At 34.8% G+C, this 21,567-nt stretch overlaps 1 protein-coding gene across 4 annotated transcripts in view; it reads left to right on the top strand.

Annotated features, from left to right (window-relative positions):
• The window catches only part of Pcmt1 (protein-L-isoaspartate (D-aspartate) O-methyltransferase), a 60,571-nt gene that overhangs the window by 12,566 nt on the left and 26,438 nt on the right, over positions 1–21,567 (top strand). For 3 of the 4 annotated variants that reach the window (XM_063233013.1, XM_013148831.3, XM_003466378.5), the window contains exons 2-6: positions 1,956–2,060; positions 3,329–3,360; positions 15,221–15,325; positions 18,438–18,558; positions 19,882–19,967. In XM_063233013.1, the coding sequence (XP_063089083.1) occupies positions 1,956–2,060; positions 3,329–3,360; positions 15,221–15,325; positions 18,438–18,558; positions 19,882–19,967 (449 nt within the window). Of the gene's footprint in view, positions 1–1,949; positions 2,061–2,469; positions 2,662–3,328; positions 3,361–15,220; positions 15,326–18,437; positions 18,559–19,881; positions 19,968–21,567 lie in introns of those variants that run through there. The other variant, XM_023563587.2, reaches the window with a different exon arrangement.

Raw genomic sequence — 21,567 nt, 5'->3', positions numbered from 1 at the left:
AAAATAAAAAAACAAAACCAGGGCTGGGGATCTAGCTCAGTGGCATAGTGCCTGTGTGACAAAAAACAAGGTCGGGAGTTTGATTCCTGCAAACTCCCAGTACCAAAACACAAAACAAAACAAAAACCAACCAAATAAAAAAACAAAAATGGGCTTGGAATGTAGCTTAGAGGAAAGATCCTGGGTTCAGTCTCCAAGACTGTGTGTATGGGGTCACTATTATCATTGAATGGTCTTGGTATCCTTGGTGATAAGTTTTTTTTGAGCAGTAGGGGTGATTCTGGGAATTGAACCCAGGGCCTTAATGCTGAGTTACACTCCCAGCTGTTTTTGTTTGCTTTTGATCTTTTGAGACAAGGATCTCACTCAGGCATTAAGTGGTCCAGGTTGGACTCTGACTTGTGATTCTTCAGCCTCAGCCTCCCAGAGTACTGGGATTACAGATGTGCACCCACTGTGCCCACTGACTCACTGACTTTTAAGATTCTTCTTGTAGCCAGTGCTTCGAATTCCAAATCTCAGACTTCTGCTAGGTATTATGGTGTTTTATTAATATTGTACTTCTTTCTGGAAGTTATTTTATTTGTACTTCATCTGTTTTTCTTGCTTTCTTTCTCTCTACTTTTTTCTTTTGAGAGCTTTAACCCTGGCTCCTATCACTTGTGCTTTGTATACTCACAGGTCTATAGCAGTAGGGAGAACCTTGTTGCAATTTGTTTTTTCTTTTTCTATTTACAGGTAATTTGAAGTCTGGGTATTCTTTGTTTCCTAGTATTGTGATGGTGTTGGTCATATGTGGTTTTGTTTGTACCACTTCTTAATCTTGCATTTAGGTTTTTTTAAATAGCTATATGAAGAAATTCAGATTCTCATAGCTACCATTACCTTCTGGAAATTAAAAATCCACAGTTAATGAATAAATTAAATTAGTTTGTCAAAATATCTTAAACTACTCAAGATGCTTTTACTGAAGTAGTCTCATTTTAAAAGTTACTCATAATATAGCAAATTAAGCAAAATATATATTGGTAAAAATTTAATTTATTTCTCGATTGTTAAAATGATGTACATGTATTTAATCTTAGAGATGTTAGATCTGAGAGGACAGGAAGTAGGCAGTCTTGTTTATTGTAATCCTATGTGTGTAGCACTACTGTGTGCATTAAATAGGAAACATTGTAGGAGTAAATAAGAGGTTTGTTGAATAATAACTATGCATGATATCATGATAGTTACTGAAATTTCACATTTAGTTAATCTCAAAGAACTAGCTTTTGGGACAGACAAATGGTATATATTATTGACTTTGCTTCCCTTGAAAAATAAATTTTTCTTGGGCTCTATAACTATCCCAGCCAGGTCTTTTTTCTTCCTCTGTGGTTGCTGTTTTTTATTTTTGAATCATCTTTGAAGGTTCCATGTGCTTTTGTATATCTCAAATGTTGGCTCTCGTTTTTCTGTACACTTTAAATTCACTCTCACTACTTTAATTGCCTTCTATATGACTAGAAATCTGTATCTGTGTCCTAGATCTCTTTCCACAGCCATGGATCCATATATCCAATTGATTGATGAATATTTTTATCTGATTTGTGTCATCCATGGTCCCTGATTGAATAAATTTACTTACCTTTTCCTCCTTAAATCTAATGTTTCTCCCAAGATTTCTCAAACCATTGAATGGCTTATCTCAACCATTAATTTCATACCCACCCTCAAATCCGGTCAGTCAGGGCATATATTACCTACTAAATATAAGTCACATCCTACTTTTCTCCATCCCAAGTATCATCATTAAAGACCAGGTTATCATCACCTGGACTGTTGCAGTGATTTCCAATCTTGCTGTCTTCTAGTCCAATCTCTAAAGTGGAGATTAGTAAGCGTCAGAGTCATATTTCTATAATACATCTGATGTCACTGTTTGCTTAAAATATTTGCCTCATTCATTTCAGAAAATGGAATCATCAAGACAGATAAAGTATTTGAAGTGATGCTGGCTACAGACCGTTCCCATTATGCAAAGTGTAACCCTTATATGGATTCTCCACAATCAATAGGTATGTGTTAGATTTCTAAAAAGACTACATTTTTAGTTACTCTATAATGTTTGTAATTTAAAAACACAAAACACAGTTACCTATTATTGCCCTGCTAAATTTGAACTCCATAATCCCCGACATACTCATTTTAATAATATAAATTTTAAATTTTCTTTAAAAAGTTAAAAATTTTTAAAAAATGGTATTTCAGTGAGAAAATGACTTTCAAAGAAAACTGATTGTTTTAGATGAGTGTTAAATTTTCTGTCCAGGTCTTAATATTGAGCTCTTACATAAGCACCCATTTTTAAAAATCAGTAAAGAAAATAAAGTATATTTGTTAGTGGCTTTTGGCTTTACTTGCCCTGTTTTTGGGCTTGTGTTTGTTTCTAGAAAGTTCCATATTTAACTCCTTCTCCTGAAGCAGGTTTTGCTGAACTGCTGAGCCTTGGCAGTGGGCGCCTTTGAGGCTTAGAAGTGCCTCAGGATTCTGTCCACCAGCTGCCATGCTGTCTTTTGAAGCACTGTGACAGTCAGCAAGAAGATCCTGGGGAGCTTCTGAACCCCGAAGGCACCTGCTACCACCGCTCAGTGAAAATTGCTTCAGAGACAGAAGCAGGTAAATAAATTTTGAGAAAGTAACACTGGAAAAAAAACTAAGAACAATCAGTATGAATTAATAGTGGATGTTAATGTTGAAGCAGTGTTTAGTTTAAGCTACTTTGTCGAGTAGCTCGACAAATTGAAGCAGTGTTTAGTTTCTTAAGCTACTTTTTCGAGTTTTTTTCCTCCAAAGTTGCCAGATATATGAAACAGTTTAGTTTTATGAAGATTTTACAGTTTATTAGTCTCTTAAGCTACTTTGATTGTCTAGGTTTTTTTCCTGTCAGAAATATGAAACAGTTTAATTTTGTAAAGATTTTGCATACTAATGACATATGAAAGTGTTATCTTTTTATAAATCTGAAGAAAAAATAAGTTTAAAACCCTACCAGTTCTAAACTTACTAAAATTCTTCCTTGTTTAGCTAATTATATGTACATAAGAAATTTTAGAAATGATGGGGACTAGTTTACTCGATGAACACATTAGTTATTGGCATGATTGTATTTTCTAATTTTAATTGCTGTTTTTCAGTACTCTTAACAAATTTTGTTTCCTTGAGATTATAAAAACTTAAAAAGAATTGTGAAAAACAATGTATGGATGTTAGGAAAGGAACTACTTGAAATATTCGGTATGTTTTTACAGCTGACTGTATCAGTAGTTCTCTTCTTATTTTACAGGTTTCCAAGCAACAATCAGTGCTCCACATATGGTAAGTTAACATTTTTCATTTGGTTACAAATGGATCACATTTTTCTTATAACAATTTTCTTCATGAAAGAAGGGTTAAAGTTTTAAATTTTAATTATATCAATTTTATCATATATGAATTATGTAAATTAGTAATAAGCATCTGATTCTTGTATACATGGTTTCTAGAAGGAATTCTTGTTAGAAATCATTTTAAAATTTTGTGTCTTTCAGTACCTAGGGCATGTAAAATTTCATTGTAACAGTCATGAGTTGAGGGAAAGACTATGTTAAACAGTAGATTAGGCATGTTATAGAAATCTCAAATTGAAAATTTAACATTTTATCTGGAAAAATCATTAGGGAATGGCTAAATATAGTGACTATGAAACTGTTTAACCTTGAGCAGGATATATTTGAAGTGATCTAGCACTTTTAATCTGCTGGGAATTTTCTTGGGTTTTAAATGTCAGTTGTCTGAATGAGTACTGTGTTGGATTTTAGTGGAGAATACAATAGCTTTTCTGAGTCTCTTTAATTATTTGGGTTAGAGAAGCTCTCTTTCTTTCTTTCTTTTTTTTTTTTTTTTTTCCCAGTATTATGGATTGAACCTAGGGCCTGGTACACAGGAGGCAAGAGCTTTACCATTGAGCAAAAACCCCTGAAAAGAGTATTATTTAAACTTTATCCTAAATAAAATTTGCATATATGTTTATGGTAAATTGATAATAATACTAAAAGAAAAATGTAGGATTTATTTATAAAAATTGAATATAAATGACTTTTTAAAACATGACAGAAATACAAAAGAGCCATTTAAAAATCCTGATACAGGGCTAGGGATTTAGCTCAGTGGTGTAAGTGTCTGCCTGGCAAGCACGAAGTCGTGAGTTTGATCCCCAGTACCAAAAATAAATAAATAAAATAGATAGATAAATAAATAAATAAATAAATAAATATCCTGATATAGTTTGTAAGATTAAAATTTAGAAATTTTGCAGATTAAAGGTGTTATGGGCTAAATTTTAAAAAATGGAGACATATTTGTAATACATATGACAGCATAAGGAAAATTGCTGTACCCATACACACATTGTGTATGACCTTTAAATTATTAAGTAAAAGACCAGTAAATCCAACACAAAATGGACAAAGGACAAAATCTGATAGCTCACTGAAAAATAAGTCCAAGTGACATTGATAGTTAAATTATATCACCTTTACTTAAGTTTAGTAAATTTCAAATTAGCACTACAGTGACATACCATTTTTCACATATCAGATTATCAGATGAAAAAGTTTGCTGTTTTGAGCTGGGCATGGTGGTGCATGCCTGTAATCTTTAGCACTCGGAAGGCTAAAGCAGGAGGATGTTGTGAGTTTGAGGCCAGACACTGAGTTCAAGGCCAGCTTGCACTCAAAACTGAGACCCTGTCTTAAAACACCAAAAAGAAAAAAAAGTCTGTTACTTTGTCTTGGGAAGCTGGTAGTTACATAGCAGTGACTTTGGTGGGAGAGTGAGTTCAATGTATTTGGGAGGCAATTTGCCAATATTTATCAATATATGAAATAAATATAAAGCATTCCAGTTTTATAGTATTTATTCTCTGATATATTTGCTTAAGTGAGGAATGACTTACCTAAATTTTATTTTTCCATTTTTCCTTTCTTCTTTCCTTTTGATTCAGTCTCATTATGCAGTTTGGGCTGGTAGTAGTGAACCAGACACCCAGAACCAAACCTCAGAAGATGGAAAGAAAAATCACATAGTATTTCTCTTAATTCCTGAAAACACACTGCTCTTTACAGTTTCACAAACAAATTAGGCACCATTTCCCCCACAATAACTTTCAAAATTAGATGGATGATTTCACATCTTTTTTTCTTTTTGGTACCAGGGATTGAACTCACAATGTTGTGCTTGCCAGGCAGGCACTTGTGCCACTGCTAAGCTAAACCCTTGGCCCCATTTTTCATTTTAAATAGCACTATATGAAAGGATCTTAAGACTATAATCTTTTAAACAATCATTCATTTCTTTAGATAGGTAATGCATAAAGAAGCCATTCCTATCCTATTATCCCATGGCTTATGAAAGAACAACAAACTCATTAAAATATCAAGGGAATAGTGTGGAAAGCTGACCTCATCTCCACTCCCATGCCCCCAGTCATCTAATTTCCTGCTTCAGAAGTTCATTTTTAGTTTTCATTTCTATAGAAAAACATGTATGTGTGCTTGATCTTTGTGTATCACAGAATACACTAAATACTCTGTCCTCTGAATACTTCTTGCAGACCTTCCCCATTTAATAGCTACTATATGGAGGTACTATAAATTTTTTTTTTTTTTTTTTTTTTTTTTGCGGTATTGGGGATTGAACTCATGACCTCACACTTGCCAGGCAGGCCCTTATGCCACTGAGATAAATCCCTGGCCTCTATAATTTATTAATAATCCACTATAAACTATTAGCAGTTACTGCTTCTTTCCCCTATTATAAATAATGTGTCAGGATGGGCATGGTAGTGCATGCCAGTAATCTCAGTACTCAGGTGGGTGAGGTAGAAGAATCACTGTGGGTTTGAGGCTAGCCTTGGCAACATAGTAAGTTCAAGACCAGCCCAAACTGCATAATGAGACCCAGTCAAAAGGTACAAAGGTAGTTATTCTATGGCAAAGATATATTTAATTTTGAAAAATATCACTGTTAAGATATAATTCACTTGCAGTATTAGATAATTCATCCCTTTAAAGGATATAATTTTGTGATTTTTACTGTATTCAGAGTTGTGCAAACATCATTACTATCTACTTGTGAAACATTTTTATCGTCTTCAAAAGAAACTCTATACCCATCAATAGATTCTTACCCCATTCTTCCCTGGTAAAGGCAACTACTAAACCAGTTTTTGTTTCTATAAATTTGTCTGTTTTGGACATTTTATGAAAATGAGATCACTTTTGTGACTGACCTTTTACGTTTACTTTTTTGAGGGACAATTGAGATAGGACCATGCTATGTATCAGGCTGACCTTGAACTCAACTATATTGTTTAGACTGGCTTTGAACTCCCAGGGATCCTTCTGTCTCTACCTCCAAAGTGTTGGGACCACAGATGTGCACTGTCACACTTGAGTGGATTTTTAAATTTAGCATAATATTTTGAAATTAATGTTGTATAAATCAGTACTCCATTCTTTTTTATGACTAAATAATACTCCATTGTGTGGATATCCCAGTTTTGTTTATACGTTCCTCCATTCATAGACATATGGATTGTTGCCATCTTCTGTTTATTCTAAATAATGTTGCTATGAACAAATAATTTATATTGTGTTTTTGTATGATCATGTTTTCACTTCTCTTCAGTGTATGTTCAGTAATAAAAATATTGGTATCATATGATAACTGTTTTTAACATTTAGAGAAACTGCTAATCTGATTTCCAAAGTGGGTGTATCACTTTTGCAGTCCTATCCACAATATGTGGGGTTTCCAACTTTTCTACCTCATTGTTCACATTTGTTACCGACTGTTTTATTTTATCCATCCTTGTGACTAGATGTATATATTGTGATGTTAATTCTCATTTCCTTAATGATTAATGATGGTGCATATCTTTTTTCTGTTTGATTGTTGACTCTTTATATGTAAGGAGAAATGTTTCTTCCAATCTCTTACCTTCTGAACTGGGTTATCTTTTTATTTTTGAAAAGGATACATATAAAATTTTAAAAATTATTCTAAAATACAAATAATTGTGGCAAAATATATATAACTTTATATGTTATAAAATAGATAACATAGTACATAAAATAACCATTTTCTGAATAATTAGATCATCTTTAATTACTTTTTGTTTAAATGATTAACTTACTGGATGATTTGGTACACAATTACAAAAACATACTAGGAAAGAACATTGCAACAACAATAACAATAATAAAAATTCAGTCAAGATTTGAATTTGGGGCTTATGACAAGGTCTGGAATGTAGGTGGTAAAATCATTACAAAAAATTGAAAACCTCGACTCAGTACAGTGGTGAAGCAAGTGATAAAACCTGCTTAGGGTAACACAGATGACAGAAAGTGTACCAAAGCTACATGTTCCCACTTAAACAACAGCCACTAGCTGCAAGTAGCTTTTTAAATTAAAGTAAACTAGGTTCCCAGTCATACTACTCACCTTTCAATTGCATGATAATCACGTGTAGGAAGTAGAAGCCATTTTAAACAGTGCAGCTGTAAAACAGTCTCACTAGAGTCTAATGCTGAAGTCCTTGGGATCTGTTTGGAGGCTGTTCATGGTGAGTCCCATGGCTCATTTTGGGCCCTGCTGCTGCAAAATATGTTACTATGTTATAGGGTGCTGGAGTCTTCTTCTAGAAGTGGTTTCTAGGACTATTTGTCCTGAATGAAGAATTGGTCAAGACAAGTGAAAGCACTAACCAGGTTTTACATTTATTGATCATATGAAAAGAAAACAAACATGCTCCTCAGAGTGAGTTTGGCCAACTGAAATAGGAAAAGCATACTCTAGCTGGATGTGGAGGCACAAACCTATAACCCCATCACTTAGGATGCTAAGGGAGAAGGATTGCTGTGAGTTTGAGGCCAGCTTGGGATGCATAACAAACTCTCTGGCAAGACTTTTTCCCAGAAAAAAAAAAAGCCAACTAAATACATGAAGTATATTTTATAGGGTGAGAACTGGGTCACTATCTGGACCACTGGGAAAAAAGAAAGCTTAGTGGTCAGCCATTTCCTAAGTGTACAGTTTAGTAGTGTTAAATACATTCACATTGCTGTGCAACCTAATGGCTAAACTCTTCATCTTTCATTCTTTTCTTTCCTCAGCCCCTGGAAACCACCCCCTTCCCCTTTTTTTTTGAGACATGGTCTCACGATGTAGTTCAGGCTGGTCTCAAAACTCATGGTGATTCTCTAGCCTCAGCCTCTCATGTGTTGGGACTACACTTATGTGTCACCATGTTTGGCCGTTCTGTTTTCTTTCTCCATTAATTTGACTACTGTAGGTATTTGTATAAGTGGAAGTGCACAGTACTTGTCTTTTTGTGGTTTATTTCGTTTTACATAATATCTTCAAGATTATCTATGATGGGTTGGCAGTTTAGCTCAACAGCGCAAGTGCCTGCCTGGCAAGCATGAGGTCATGAATTCATTTCCAAGATTCATCTATGTTATAGCTTGTGTCAAGATTTTATTCCAAAAAGATACATTATTAGTTATTTGCAATTTCTGACTAGCCTGTGATTCTTAAATAAGGAAAACCTTTGTGTGTAGTCACACAGTAGAACAGTATGTGTGTCTGTATATATGTATACAGACAGCATCTAAACAGGTTGTGAGTTAGGATAAAATAGTATTAATTAGGTTGTGTGGATAAAATTTTTTTAATGGTGCTGGGTGTTGAACCCAGGGCCTTGCACTTGCTAAGCAAGTGTTCTGCCAGTGAGCTATACTCCAGCCCATGCAGTTGTAATCTTATGTCATTTGCATAGATGTTAGCAGTATTAAAATAAAAAGTGAGAATGCAATGGGAAATCTGCATTTAATGAACCTTAAAATCATAGGCTTAGAATTAGTTGCAACCTCTAGCTTATTTTTTAAAACCCTAACTAAAAAAATAAACTTTGATAGGTACAGTGGATGAGAGACTAAAAGATAAGTATTAAAATGTTATCCTGATAGCAGTAAGCACATCATCAAATTTGGAGTCCTAAGTATCATTGCTCTCCAAAAGACGACCTTCTAGAAGTGACTAAAGGCTAATATAGTAATGTCAAGGTCATGGGTGCAGGTGAGCCTCCAAGAGACTGAATTTAAAACAGTTTGAGGATCAGTACTGAAGCTAACAGATTTTCACCTAATGAATGAAAAAACAAAAGTCATTGAGTCTACAGACAAACTAGGGAAAAAAATAAATACTATTCTTTATGTTGCGAGCTCTTCGCTTTTCATTTTGAGACAAGGCCTTGCTTAGCTGCTAAATTGCCCAGGTTGGGCTTAAATTTGCAATCCTCCTTGACCCAGCCTTCAAAGTACTGGGATTACAGGCCTGTATCCCCAGGCTCCAGTACATAAACTATTCTTTTCAAAAAACCCTAGAAGCGTTCTATGCTAGCTTAAGTATTTGGAAAGAATAGTATAATTTTAAAAACTCACTATTATATAATCATCAGTGTAATAATTGAATTAAGTAGTCAGTGTGATGGTGCATACCTGTAATCCCAGCACTCAGGAGGCTGAGGCAGAAGGATCACTGTAAGTTCAAGGCCAACATTGGGGCTACATGATGAGTTCAAGGCCAGGCTGAACTGCATCGTGAGACTGTCTGAAAAAATCAAAACCAAACCAAAACAAACAAAAAGACTGAGTTAGGTAAAGATCATCAGCAAATCTAAAACCTAGGGCTGGGGATTTAGCTCAGCGGCATAAGCACCTGCCTTGCAAGCAGGCAGTTGTGACTTCGATCTCTGGTACCGATGAAAAAGACAAAAAGACCAAAAAAAAAAAAAAAAAAAAAAAATCTAAACCGAAAGAGACTATCTTGAGGAACAAAAATATTCATAGTCTCAGTTTATTACTCTATTTGTTTTTAATTACAAAGAGAAAAATATGTCATGCATGTAAGGCAATCTATTGTCACATTTCCTGAGTGGTTGATCTTGTCATATCTAGCAGTGAGATGGCCCAACATTGTATGCTTCCTGGTATGAAGCAACAGCAGGGGCTCAGCAAGAACTGTGTGATGTTCTTGTTAAAAGTTTTGGTCAAGGACATACTCACATCTAAAATGTGGAGTCACTGGTTAGGACTCTGTAAGGGAGTCTTTGTTCTGAGGAAGAGATCGAATTGGTGGGTGGAGGAGAATTGTGAGAATATTTGACAAATGAAACGCATAAACTTTGAATAGATTGGGGAAGAACAGTTGTGAAACACATTTTGGGGACAAAAAGGAAATTTGAGTGTGTTGAGGTGTTTAATACTAAATTTATGATTTTCTCTAATGTGGGAATGTGGTTGAGAAGGAAAATGTCTTAGTGTTTTTATTTGTTTTTTGAGTCTCAGTCTCACCATGTAGTCCAAGCTGGCCTTGAACTCAGTAGGTAGTCTAGACTGGCCTAGAACTTGTGGCAGTTCTTCTGCCTGAGCCTTTTAAGTGTTGGGATTACAGGTGTATGCCACCATACCTCGTAAGAATGTCTTAGTTTTATTTAGGCAGATGCATGCTAAAATATGTGGGGATCAAGTATCAACTGCAGTCTACTTTCAGATGGTATAACATAGTAGAAGCAGATAGTGAATTTATGTGAGAATATCATGTTCATTATATTTCCAGTTTTTCTATGGGGTTGAAATTTTTCATAATTTAAAATGTCTTTAAAAACGTTAATTTTTATTTAGAGATAAGCATGATTCATACAGAAGATACTAACTGTAGTAATATATGGAAAAAGCTTAAATTATGATTGAAAGCCTTGACATTTTAAATCTGAATGGAAACTTGGATGATAATGTAGCAAAATACTTTTCTTCACAAGAGGAAACAAGGGGGCTGGGGATTTAGCTCAGCGGCATAAGCGCCTGCCTTGCAAGCAGGCAGTCGTGAGTTCGATCCCCAGTACTGATAAAAAGGAAAAAGACAAAAAAAAAAAAAAAAAAAGAGAGAAAAAAAAGAAGCCATGTGTGGTGTCACATGCCTGTTATCTCAGCACTGAGAGGCTGAGGCAGTTTTAAGTTCAAGACCAGCCTGAGCTACAGTAAGCTCAAGGCCAGCCTGAATTGCATAGTGAGACCCTATCTTTAAAGAAAAGAAGAGGAGGAAGAAGAAGAAACAAGTAAATTTTTTTTTTTTTTTTTTTTGAGACAGGGTCTTGCTGTGCAGTTCAGGCTGGCTTTGAGCTCACTTGGTAGCCTAGGCTGGTCTTGAACTCACAACGATCCTCCTGCCTGAGCCTCCTGAGTGCTGGGGTTATAGGCGTGAGCTACCACGCCCGGCAAAAAAAGTAAATCTTATATAAATACAGTACTGGAGAAGAACCCCCAAATATTCTAGAATTTCTTATGAAATTTTATTGACATAGTGCCTTATTTTAGACTGTGGATTTTGCACTTTAAAGAAGTTCCATATCCTTTATTTTCTAGATTCAAGAAAGGCAGGTGTTAATAGGATTTATTTATTTTTTATTGCTTTCATTTTCTTACAGTGAAATGCTTTTATGTTTTTTGCAGGAGAGTACTGGGAATCAAACTTAGGACCTTGTACTTGCTAGACAAGTGCTGTACCACTGAGCTGTATCCTTGGCCCCCTGAAATGCTTTTATCTTATTAACAGAAATTACTAAACTTTCAGGAGATACTGAAAACATTTTAACTTCTTAATATTTTACTGTAAATACCAAAGACTTTAATAACATACACAGTGCCTAATAATTTCTTTAATATTATTTGATAACTAGTCCTTAACATTTTCTGATGTTATCTGCCAGATGCTTAAAACTTTTCTTTTATAGTAAATATGGTTAAATCAGTGTCCAAATATACAAGATATGTACATTGCATTCTTTTGGTTTCATTTCAGTCTTCTTAGTCTCTTTACATAGACGCTTTTGTTTTTTTAAATGACATTTATTTATCATTATTATTTTTTTCGAGCAAAAGTTTTGCTGTGTACTTGAAGCTAGCCTTGAACTCACTAAGTAGCCTAGGCTGTCCTGGAACTCTCAGGCAATCTCCTACCTCAGCCTCTCGAGTACTGGTATTTCAGCCATGCCTGATAACATTTATTTATTAACAGAATGTTTCATTCATCTTATATAATGTCTTATGTTATGAATTTGGTTGTTGCCTTGTGGTCTTTGACTAGTTGCTTTAAAAACATATTTTAAAAAAGAGTACTTCCTAACTGGATGTGGCAGCACATGTAATTCAGGAGACTGAAGCCAGGGTTTTCCAAGATTGAGTCTCACTTGGACAGCGTATTAAGATCCTGACTCAAAATAAAGTAGCACAATATGAAATAAAATAGCTAGGATATAGTTCAGTGTCAAGACTGGGTTCAAGTCGTGGTAGTACAAAAAAGTGAAGGAGGAAGAATACTTTCTACATGGTTCTTTTTGTTACATCACATCAGAAGGACCAAGATGTCTGATCATCCACTTTGGTGACTGAAATAGTCTTTAAAATTCTTTCTATTGTTGTAGTGCAATGTACACATCTCAAGTGTATATACAACTTGATGGATATTTCATGGGTATGTACATGAAGCTGCCACCCATATCAAGATACAAAGCAGTTTTACTACCTTGGGGGTTCCCTCACACCCTTTTTTCAGTCAGCTTTCATGCCCAAAGGTAAATGATATTTTGGCTTTATAACTTAGAATACTTTTTTTTTTTTTTTTTTGTCTTTTTCCTTTTTATCGGTACCGGGGATCGAACTCACGACTGCCTGCTTGCAAGGCAGGTGCTTATGCCGCTGAGCTAAATCCCCAGCCCCTGCCTAGGTAATACTTTTAAGCCTTGAAGATTTATGAGTCTGGTTATTTTATATAGTATTCCTCAATTTGGGTTTGTTTCATATTGTCTCATAATTCAATGTGGATTATATATTTTTGCTGGAATATCATGGAAGTTGATATATCTTATCAGAAATATGTAATCTCAATATGCTCCCCCTACTTTTTTTTTCCTCCTGAGACAGGGTCTTGCTATATAGTTCTGGCTAGCTTTGAACTCACTATGTACTCCAGGCTGGCCTCTCAGTGATCCTTCTGCCTCAGCCTCTTGAGTGCTGGGATTACAGGTGTATGCCAACCATATATAGCTTTCAATATGTCCCATTTTTGATAACAGTTTTGAATGTTTGATTAAGGTAGTGTCAACTGGGTGTTTTCACTGAAAAACTTTTTTATAAACTCCAATGTTAATTTTCTCATTTTCGTTATTAGTAGGTATCTGGGGTAAACACTTTATGTAAATATCCTGCTGTTCACCAAATATTAATCTGCTCATTTTAGTTACATTTATAATTTTTGCCTGGATCAGTTATTATTGAGATGGTTGCTCAAGTATTATTTTAAATTCATCATTTCTTCTACATTTGTATTTGGGAAGTTTCTCTTTATTCTTCATTTATACATGTATAGAATATGTATTAATTACTGAGAACTCATGGGTGTATTTTTATCAATCAAATACATGTATTTCTTGCTGCTGAATTTGAAGACCTTAAATAATGAAAACACATGGCATCTTTTGCGATAACAGTTTCAGTCTCTTATTTTGAAAAAGTATTGTAATGTAAATTTATAAAGAAGGTAGAGAAGGGAAGATTTCATTTCTTGATCTAGTTCAAAGCATAACTAATAGGATTATAAGATTTTTATAATTATTATTTTATAGGTACACCTTATGAGATAGTCATCTTTTTTTTTTTTTAGAAGATTGGAGTTAAATATCTCTCACTAGTGATATATGTTGTTAAAATACACTCATATGCCATAAAAAAGGATGAACAAACTATTTAAGTGTTTTGTATGTAGGGAGAGGGTACTGGAAATTGAACTCAGGACCTCCTGCTTGCCAGCCAGGCGCTGTACCACTGAGCTAAATCCCCAACCCAGTTTGTTTTTTCAGGCAAAGTCTCACTATATAGTTCAGGCTGGCCCTGAACTCTGTGTAACTCAAGCTGGCCTTGAGCTCATGGCAGTCCTCCTGCTTCAGCCTCCTATACCCAGTTTGTGTTGTTATAAATGGTCCTTTAAAAAATGCATAAGTGTCTGTGTGGCAAGTGTGAGGTTGTGAGTTTGGTCCCTGGTTACCACTACCCCACCAAATAAGAAAATGCATATGTATTTCCCTAAATATTCATAAATATTTTTTGAGGGAATCACAGGAAACTGGTGACATTGGTTGTCTTTAAGAAATGAAGGTGGATGTTTCAGAATGGAATGAGGGCTGTTTATCCTTTTTAAAAAAGTCTTTTGACTTTGAATTTTAATTAAATATATTTATTTATTTGTTACTGGGAATTAAATGTAGGGCCATTGTACCAAGCTACATTCTTTGCTCTTTTTATTTTGAAATAAGGTCTTTCTGAGTTGCTAACTTGACTAGGCTAAGCTTGAGTTTATGATCCTTTTGTCTTAGCCTTTCAGAGTGCTGGGAGTACAGATGTTGTCTTAGTTACTTTTCTTGTTGCTGAGACAAAATACCTGATTCCCAAAATATAAGTGAAAAAGGTGCATTTGGCTCACAGTTTGTAGAAGTTTCAATCTATAATTAAATGGTTCCAGGGTGGGATGATGTGGCCAACAGGATGCCAGAGGAGAAACATTCATGGCAGACAGAAGGTAGCTAAGCAGCAAGGGACCTTAACAGCATCTTTCTTCCCTGTTTATCTTTTCCAGGCTACTTAAGGTTGGTGGCACTCACATCCTTACTCCCTATCAAGGGATCCTAGCATTGCATCAAGAATTAATTCCAGCAGCACACACTGTAGATTTTTCTGAAAAAGCCCACCTATGACCACATGAGGCTTTGGGGGGGACATCTAAACGCAAGCCATAACAGATGTGTACCATCAACTCAGCTTAATTAACATTTTAAAATTCACACATTGTGTATCTAAAATTATTGAAACATTTTATCTAAATGTAAGAATTATATCAAACTAAAATTTTTCTAATGTAATTTTTATGTAAATATAAAAGAGTAGATATAAGCATATAGGATATTTTCATTAGTGTAAAATAATAGAAAAATTGGTAAAAAGTTGACAACTTTGTTTATATGTCATAGTATATAAGAGTTTTGAAATAAATCAACATATGGTTTGTTTTCTTTTGGTAGCACGCATATGCACTAGAACTTCTATTTGATCAATTGCATGAAGGAGCTAAAGCTCTTGATGTAGGATCTGGAAGTGGAATCCTTACTGCATGTTTTGCACGTATGGTAAGAGCTTTATTTTTCATTCTGATCCTGACAGAGATATAATGTGATTTTGCTGTATTCTTTTCACTAGTGGTTTTGATTTTTTAAATTTTGTTCTATTAAGATAGCAGCTGGAATGTATATTACTTAGGATTTTTTTGTTATTATTGTTACTAGTGACAGAATATTTAACCTAAACTGGTCAAGCTAGAAAAGATGTATTGGAAAAGTCTAGGAGTATATCTGGCTTCTTGGTGGCTGGGTTTAGAAGACCAGATATTATTGACAATGGGTTTCTTTCTGGTTCTTGGTTTGCCTTTATTTCCTTCACATGTTAGCTTCATTATGAGACAGGCTTTTTACTCTTTTGATCTCGAGTTAACAACCAGTAGCTCTTCCATGTTTTCATCTGGCAGAAAACACTAAGGTTACTTTTCAGACACTCTTACACATTTATCAGGAATAAAGGTAGACCTTCTTTGATGTTAGGGAAAATGCTATCAGAAAGAAAAGTGCCATGTTTATTGTACTTCAGTTTTCATGACCAGAGGCTTATCTTATAATTGACTATCCAGAGTATAAGAAAGAGGAGCCCTGAAGAACCGTGGAATAAATGTTCATCTCTGCTCAGATAATCAAATCAAGTTGGCTATGAGAAATCTTGTGCCTGGAGAGTGGAAGGTTCTGATCTAGTTGAGACTTAAGCGTCTGTCTTGGACTAGAATCTACACAACTTGTCGTAAATACACAATCAGCACTATACCATTAGAGTATGGGAATTTTATCTTCTTTTTTTTAATTGCTGTGCTCTGAGCATCTAGAATAGTACCTTGCCCATTATGAGGACTCACATACCTCTGTTGAGATATTTTGTTTGTTTTGTACAGGTCAAGTCCTCTGACCTCTTAAGTATCAGATTGTTTTTCCAAAAAAGAAAGAAAGAAATAGCATTTCATTAGTGACTTGTTCTTTATACTTGAAATATTTATGGTTTTACAGGAATATATATTCTTTAAATCACTAGATTTATCTTTTTTTAAAAAATCAATGTTTTTCATATATACTGTATACTAATTAGTGCTGGGTAGCACTTTCCATGTATTCTCTCATTAATGTCTCATATCATTTGTGGATCATCTGCCTTTTTTTCTTATCATTGAGGAACCTGATTTCATAGAATGAGAGTTTAACTTGCTAAGATTATGCAATTGTAAGTAAATGATGAAACTTAGATAGGAACCCTGATAGTTTGATGTCAGAGCATTCACTTTGTTAATATTTTTATAGTTTGCATTGGTACCTGAGTCCTTTTTATATTTTAAATATATACATTTATATTTGCCACCAAGAGCAGTAGAATTAGATGTAGAAATCCCTTCTCGTAAGAGCTTTTATGTGACATTTTGATTTTTATATTCATACTTTTAGAGGGAGTTTAAATAAAAATTTATTGCAGTACCATTAAATATTGGTAGTTAAAGCCGGGTTTGGTGGCTCATGCCTGTAACCCCAGCACTCAGGAGGCTGAGGCAGGAGGATCGTTGTGAGTTTGAGACTAGTCTGGGCTACAAAGTGAGCTCAAGGCCAGCCTGAATTGCATAGCGAGATCCTGTCTCAAAAAGACAAAAAAAAAAAAAAAAAAAAAGTAGTTAAATCCTACTCCAGAATTCTAGATTTAAAAACTAGAAATGTAAGAAAGACATTTTTCTTACTATTATGAGTTTTTGCAATGTATTTTAGCTTTTTCATTACTTAAATATCTGTATCTTATCTTTTATTTTGCTCTTTATTTATAATGCAGTGTTTAATCTTGTGTGTCTGATTTATTTCACTTAATGTTATGGTCTGTGGTCTAAAAATTTGGTGTATTCATTTTCCTACAAATGATTCAAGCTTACCTTTTTTTTGTAAAAGAGTAGTACTTGCTTATATATATGTACAACATTTTCTTTATTCATTAATCGGTCCATGAACATTAGGCTGCCTCCAAGATTTAGCTATTATGAATTGTGTTGCTATTAAACAAGAGTAGGCATATATCACTGTAATATGATGTCTTTAACTTTTGGGAAGATACTCAGAAGGGGAGAGTAGGGTTGAGTGGAATTTCTAGTTTTAGTTTTTTGAGTGCTCTCCATACTGATTTCCTTAGTGGTTGTACTAGTTTACATTTTCACCAGCAATGTAGAAGGGTTCCTTTTTCCCTGTGGTCTCACCAGCATTTTTTATTATTTGATATCTTGATGATAGGCCATTCTTTCTAGGATAAGATGGAGTCTCAGTGTTATTTTAATTTGCATTTTCAAATGGCCCCAACTTTGAGCATTTCTTCGTATATTTATTAGCTATACTTTTTCTGAGAAGCGTCCATTCATTTCACTTGGCCGTGTTTTGATTGGGTCTTTTGGAGAGATCTAAGTTTTTTGAGTGTTTTTCTGTAGTCTTAGATATTAGTCTGCTGTCTGAGAAATGGCTGGTAAAATTTTTTTCCCTTTTGTAATACAATTTTTTAGTGCAGTTATAGTTGAGAAAGTTGCATGTGGTAAGTAATTTATGGTACACTGAGTATTTAGTAGTGTAATTGTCGGCTGAAGCTGATTCTGTGTGTGTGCGTGTCTTTTTTTTTTTTTTTTTTATTGGTAGCAGGGATTGAACTCACGACTGTGCGCTTGAAAGGCAGGCGCTTATGCCACTGAGCTTTTACTCAGCCCCTTGTGTGTGTGTCTTTTGGTATGGTATTGAGAATTGAATCCAAGAACTCCTGTTTGTTAGGCAAGTACTATACTACTGAGTACCACCCAGTTCTTTTTAAGTTTTATTTAAGACAGAGTCTCACTAAGTTTCTCAGACTTGACTTAAACTTTCAATCGTGCCTTACCCTCCTGAGTACTTGGGAGACAGTCATGCGCCACCACACCTGGTTTAAGCTGTTTAGTTTTTTTTTAATTTTTTTTTTTTTTTTTTTTATCGGTACTGGGGATTGGACTCACGACCCCCTACTTGCAAGGCAGGTGTTTATGCCGCTGAGCTAAATCACCAGCCCCAGCTGTTTAGTTTTTTAAGAAAACAGTTTAATGACATTTAATAAAACAAAACAGCCCAATGAGCTATTGAATTATTTTCTCTTTTCTAGGTTGGATGTAGTGGAAAAGTCATAGGAATTGATCACATTAAGGAACTAGTAGATGACTCAATAAATAATGTCAGAAAGGATGATCCAACACTTTTGACTTCAGGGAGAGTACAGTTGGTTGGTAAGTATCAGAAAACCTAAAAAAAATTTTTTCCCGAAGGATTTTCAGTTTCAGAAGATCTTGTCTAAGCTGAATATACTTAAGAGCTAATAACTAAATACTTTTATATTCACTTTTAAGTACTAAATAATAAAAAAAAATTTTTGTGTCCTTCTAGTGAATATAGAGCACTGAATCTGTTTTAGTCGCTTTTTCATCATTGAGACAAAATACCTGGCACCCACAGTTTAAGGGAGGAGATTTATTTGAGCATATGGTTTTTAGAAATTTCAGTTCATGTTGGCTGGCTCCCGTGCAGAAATGATATGGCAGAGGGGCAGAGTGGAGGAAAACCGCTCAGTTCATAGTGGTCAGGAAGCAAAGAGAGAAGCTGAGGAAAGAGATACACATTTCCAGGGTCATGACTAGGCCCTACTTCTAACAGCAGGTCCGCTATGAACTTATCTGTGGACTAATCCACTGATGAATATAGTACCTCCATGGTCCAATCACCTTCCAGGTCTAAATCATAACAGTGTCTATGATTTTAATTGTATATTTTCTTTTTAATTAATGAGATCAAATACTTTTTCATGTGTTTTGTCTTGAATTTTCTCTTTTGTAAAATACTTGTTCAGATATTGGATTGTTGTATTTTTCTTTGATTTATTTGCCTTCTAGAAGCTAGCCTTTTGTTGACTTACCAGTGTCATAAATTTCTTGTTCCATTTCTGATATGCTTTTTAATATTATTGGTCTCCTTTTGATAAATGGAAATTCTTAATTTTAAGATAGTCACGCTGGTGTGGTGGTTCACACCTGTAATGAGACAGAAGATTTGTGCATGTTTAAGGCCAGCTTCGGTTACGTAGTGAGTTCAGGACCAGCCTGAACCACAAAGTGAGACTCTCTCAGAAAAAAAAAAAGAAAAGTTAGACTTACTCAGTTTTCTAGTGCTTTTAGTATTAAGGCTGAAATCATTCTTACATGATTTCTTTGTCATTTTAGCTTTTTATGTTTAGGTCCTTGATCTTTTTTGTCATTGAATTTTGTGTGTGAGGATTGGAATGTAATTGTATTTTTTTCATATGACTATCCAGTTATTTCAGTATCATTTTTTGAAAAATCTGCCCTTTAAGCCTCCTGTACAGTATTACAATTTTTCATAGGTTTGATCTGAACATCTTTTGTTTTTTGAGTATGTTCTCACAAAGTCATTCTGTCACTCACACTGTGCTTGAACTTGCAGTCCTCTTGCTTCAGCCTCTCAGAGTGCTGGGATTATGGGGTGGCACTGTGCTTGGGTGAACAGTTTTTTAGAAGCATAACTTTGTTTGCTTTCAGTGGGAGATGGAAGACTGGGATATCCTGAAGAAGCACCTTATGATGCTATTCATGTAGGAGCAGCAGCCCCAGTTGTGCCCCAGGCAGTGAGTTGACTTTATTTCTGTTTGTATGTTTTATTCAGTTAAAGTTCTTTTTCTTTTCTATTCTTTTTTTTGGAGGGAATATTGGGAATCGAATTCACAACCTTGCGCCGGCTGTTACGTTGCTGGACTATATCCCTAGCCCCAATTCAGTTAAAATTCTAAGAGATAGATAAAGGAAGATACAGGGAAATCTTTTTCAATTAGGAAGGAGAACAAGAGAGGAGAGAGGGTGGAGGAAACGTAGGGAAAGAAGTTAAAAAATAAAGAATTGGGGAAAAAAATGGAGATAGAGCTTTTGCACATGGGAAAGGGGGTCAAGAGATGGAACAGGGAAGAGGAAGGATAAGAGGTATAAATAGAGTTAAGAGGTGTTACATACATGTGTCATCTCACGATTAATATAATCATTATGTACTACAAATGCACTAATGTAGATGATGTGCAAAACATTTAGATTTTCATTTTATACATTTTAGTTACAGTTAGCTGGAATGCTGTTTTCCTCATGTGCAAACAAATGTGTAAATGATATGGGAATTATTTATTAAACCCTAGGCCATGGCTGTCTTATTTGAAACAGTATTTGATCCATGTATGAACCAGGATAAAAATAAAATTGGAAAAATATTTCTGGAGTTCATGACCTGATAATAAGTTTGGTGTTTTATTAAATATAAGAATTGTAAAACAATGATGGGTCAATAGGAAATAAAAGTATTTGTTACTTTATATCTGCGTAAAGATTGTGTTCTAGAATAGATGTATTACACATTTATTGTTATTATTTATTATTAGCATATGATATATATAGGAGAGGAAATATCTATAAAGAGAACACACAAACACATACAAACACATATACACACCCATACCCACAGTCAGTGTTTTTGTTTTATTTGTGTGTATGTGTGTGTGTTTACAATACTGGGGACTGAACACACTGTCATTCTACCACTGAGCTACATGTCTGGCCCTTTTTATTTTGAGTCAAGGTATAACTAAGTTGTCCAAGATGGCCTGGAACTTGCAATCCTCCTAACACAGTCTTTGAGGTAGCTGGGAATATGGACATGTTTTACTCAAGTTAACTAGATCATACATTAAATCCTGAACTATGCAGTGTGTGAGGATACAAAGCAGATAAAAAAATAGTTGACTCAGGAGGCAGCAAAAATCAAGGAGATAGAGAAGACTGTCAATGCAGAAGCACTTTGTAGAAGTCTGAGAGACATAGGAATAGATAGAGGCAGTGGCACATTGGAAGTCAGAGAAGCATGAGTCTGAAAAGAAGAGTTGCTGCTGACAATTTTATATGAAAAACAGATCCATGTCCTAAATAAGAAACTTAAAAAACAAATTCTGAAAAATCTAATCCTAGCTGGAGATTTAGCTAAGTGGCATAAATGCCTGTCTGGCAACTATGAGGTCGTGAGTTTGATCCCAGTACCAAACCCCTCCCCCCTAATTCTATAGTTTGAAGAGCTCTGAGTGCCTAGCACAATGCATTTTTGTTTTCTTTTTCATTTAGTATAGGGAATTGAATTCATGGCCTCGTTCTTACTAGGCAGGTGCTGTGCTGCTATGCTCTATTCCTAGCCTC

The sequence above is a fragment of the Cavia porcellus genome, unplaced genomic scaffold, assembly GCF_034190915.1.
Source record: "Cavia porcellus strain 051 isolate PalLab524CR breed Dunkin Hartley unplaced genomic scaffold, mCavPor4.1 scaffold_22, whole genome shotgun sequence".
In the NCBI taxonomy this organism is placed as follows: domain Eukaryota; kingdom Metazoa; phylum Chordata; class Mammalia; order Rodentia; family Caviidae; genus Cavia; species Cavia porcellus.
Note: the sequence above shows the minus strand (reverse complement) of the source record. Positions and strands in the feature narration are given on the sequence as shown.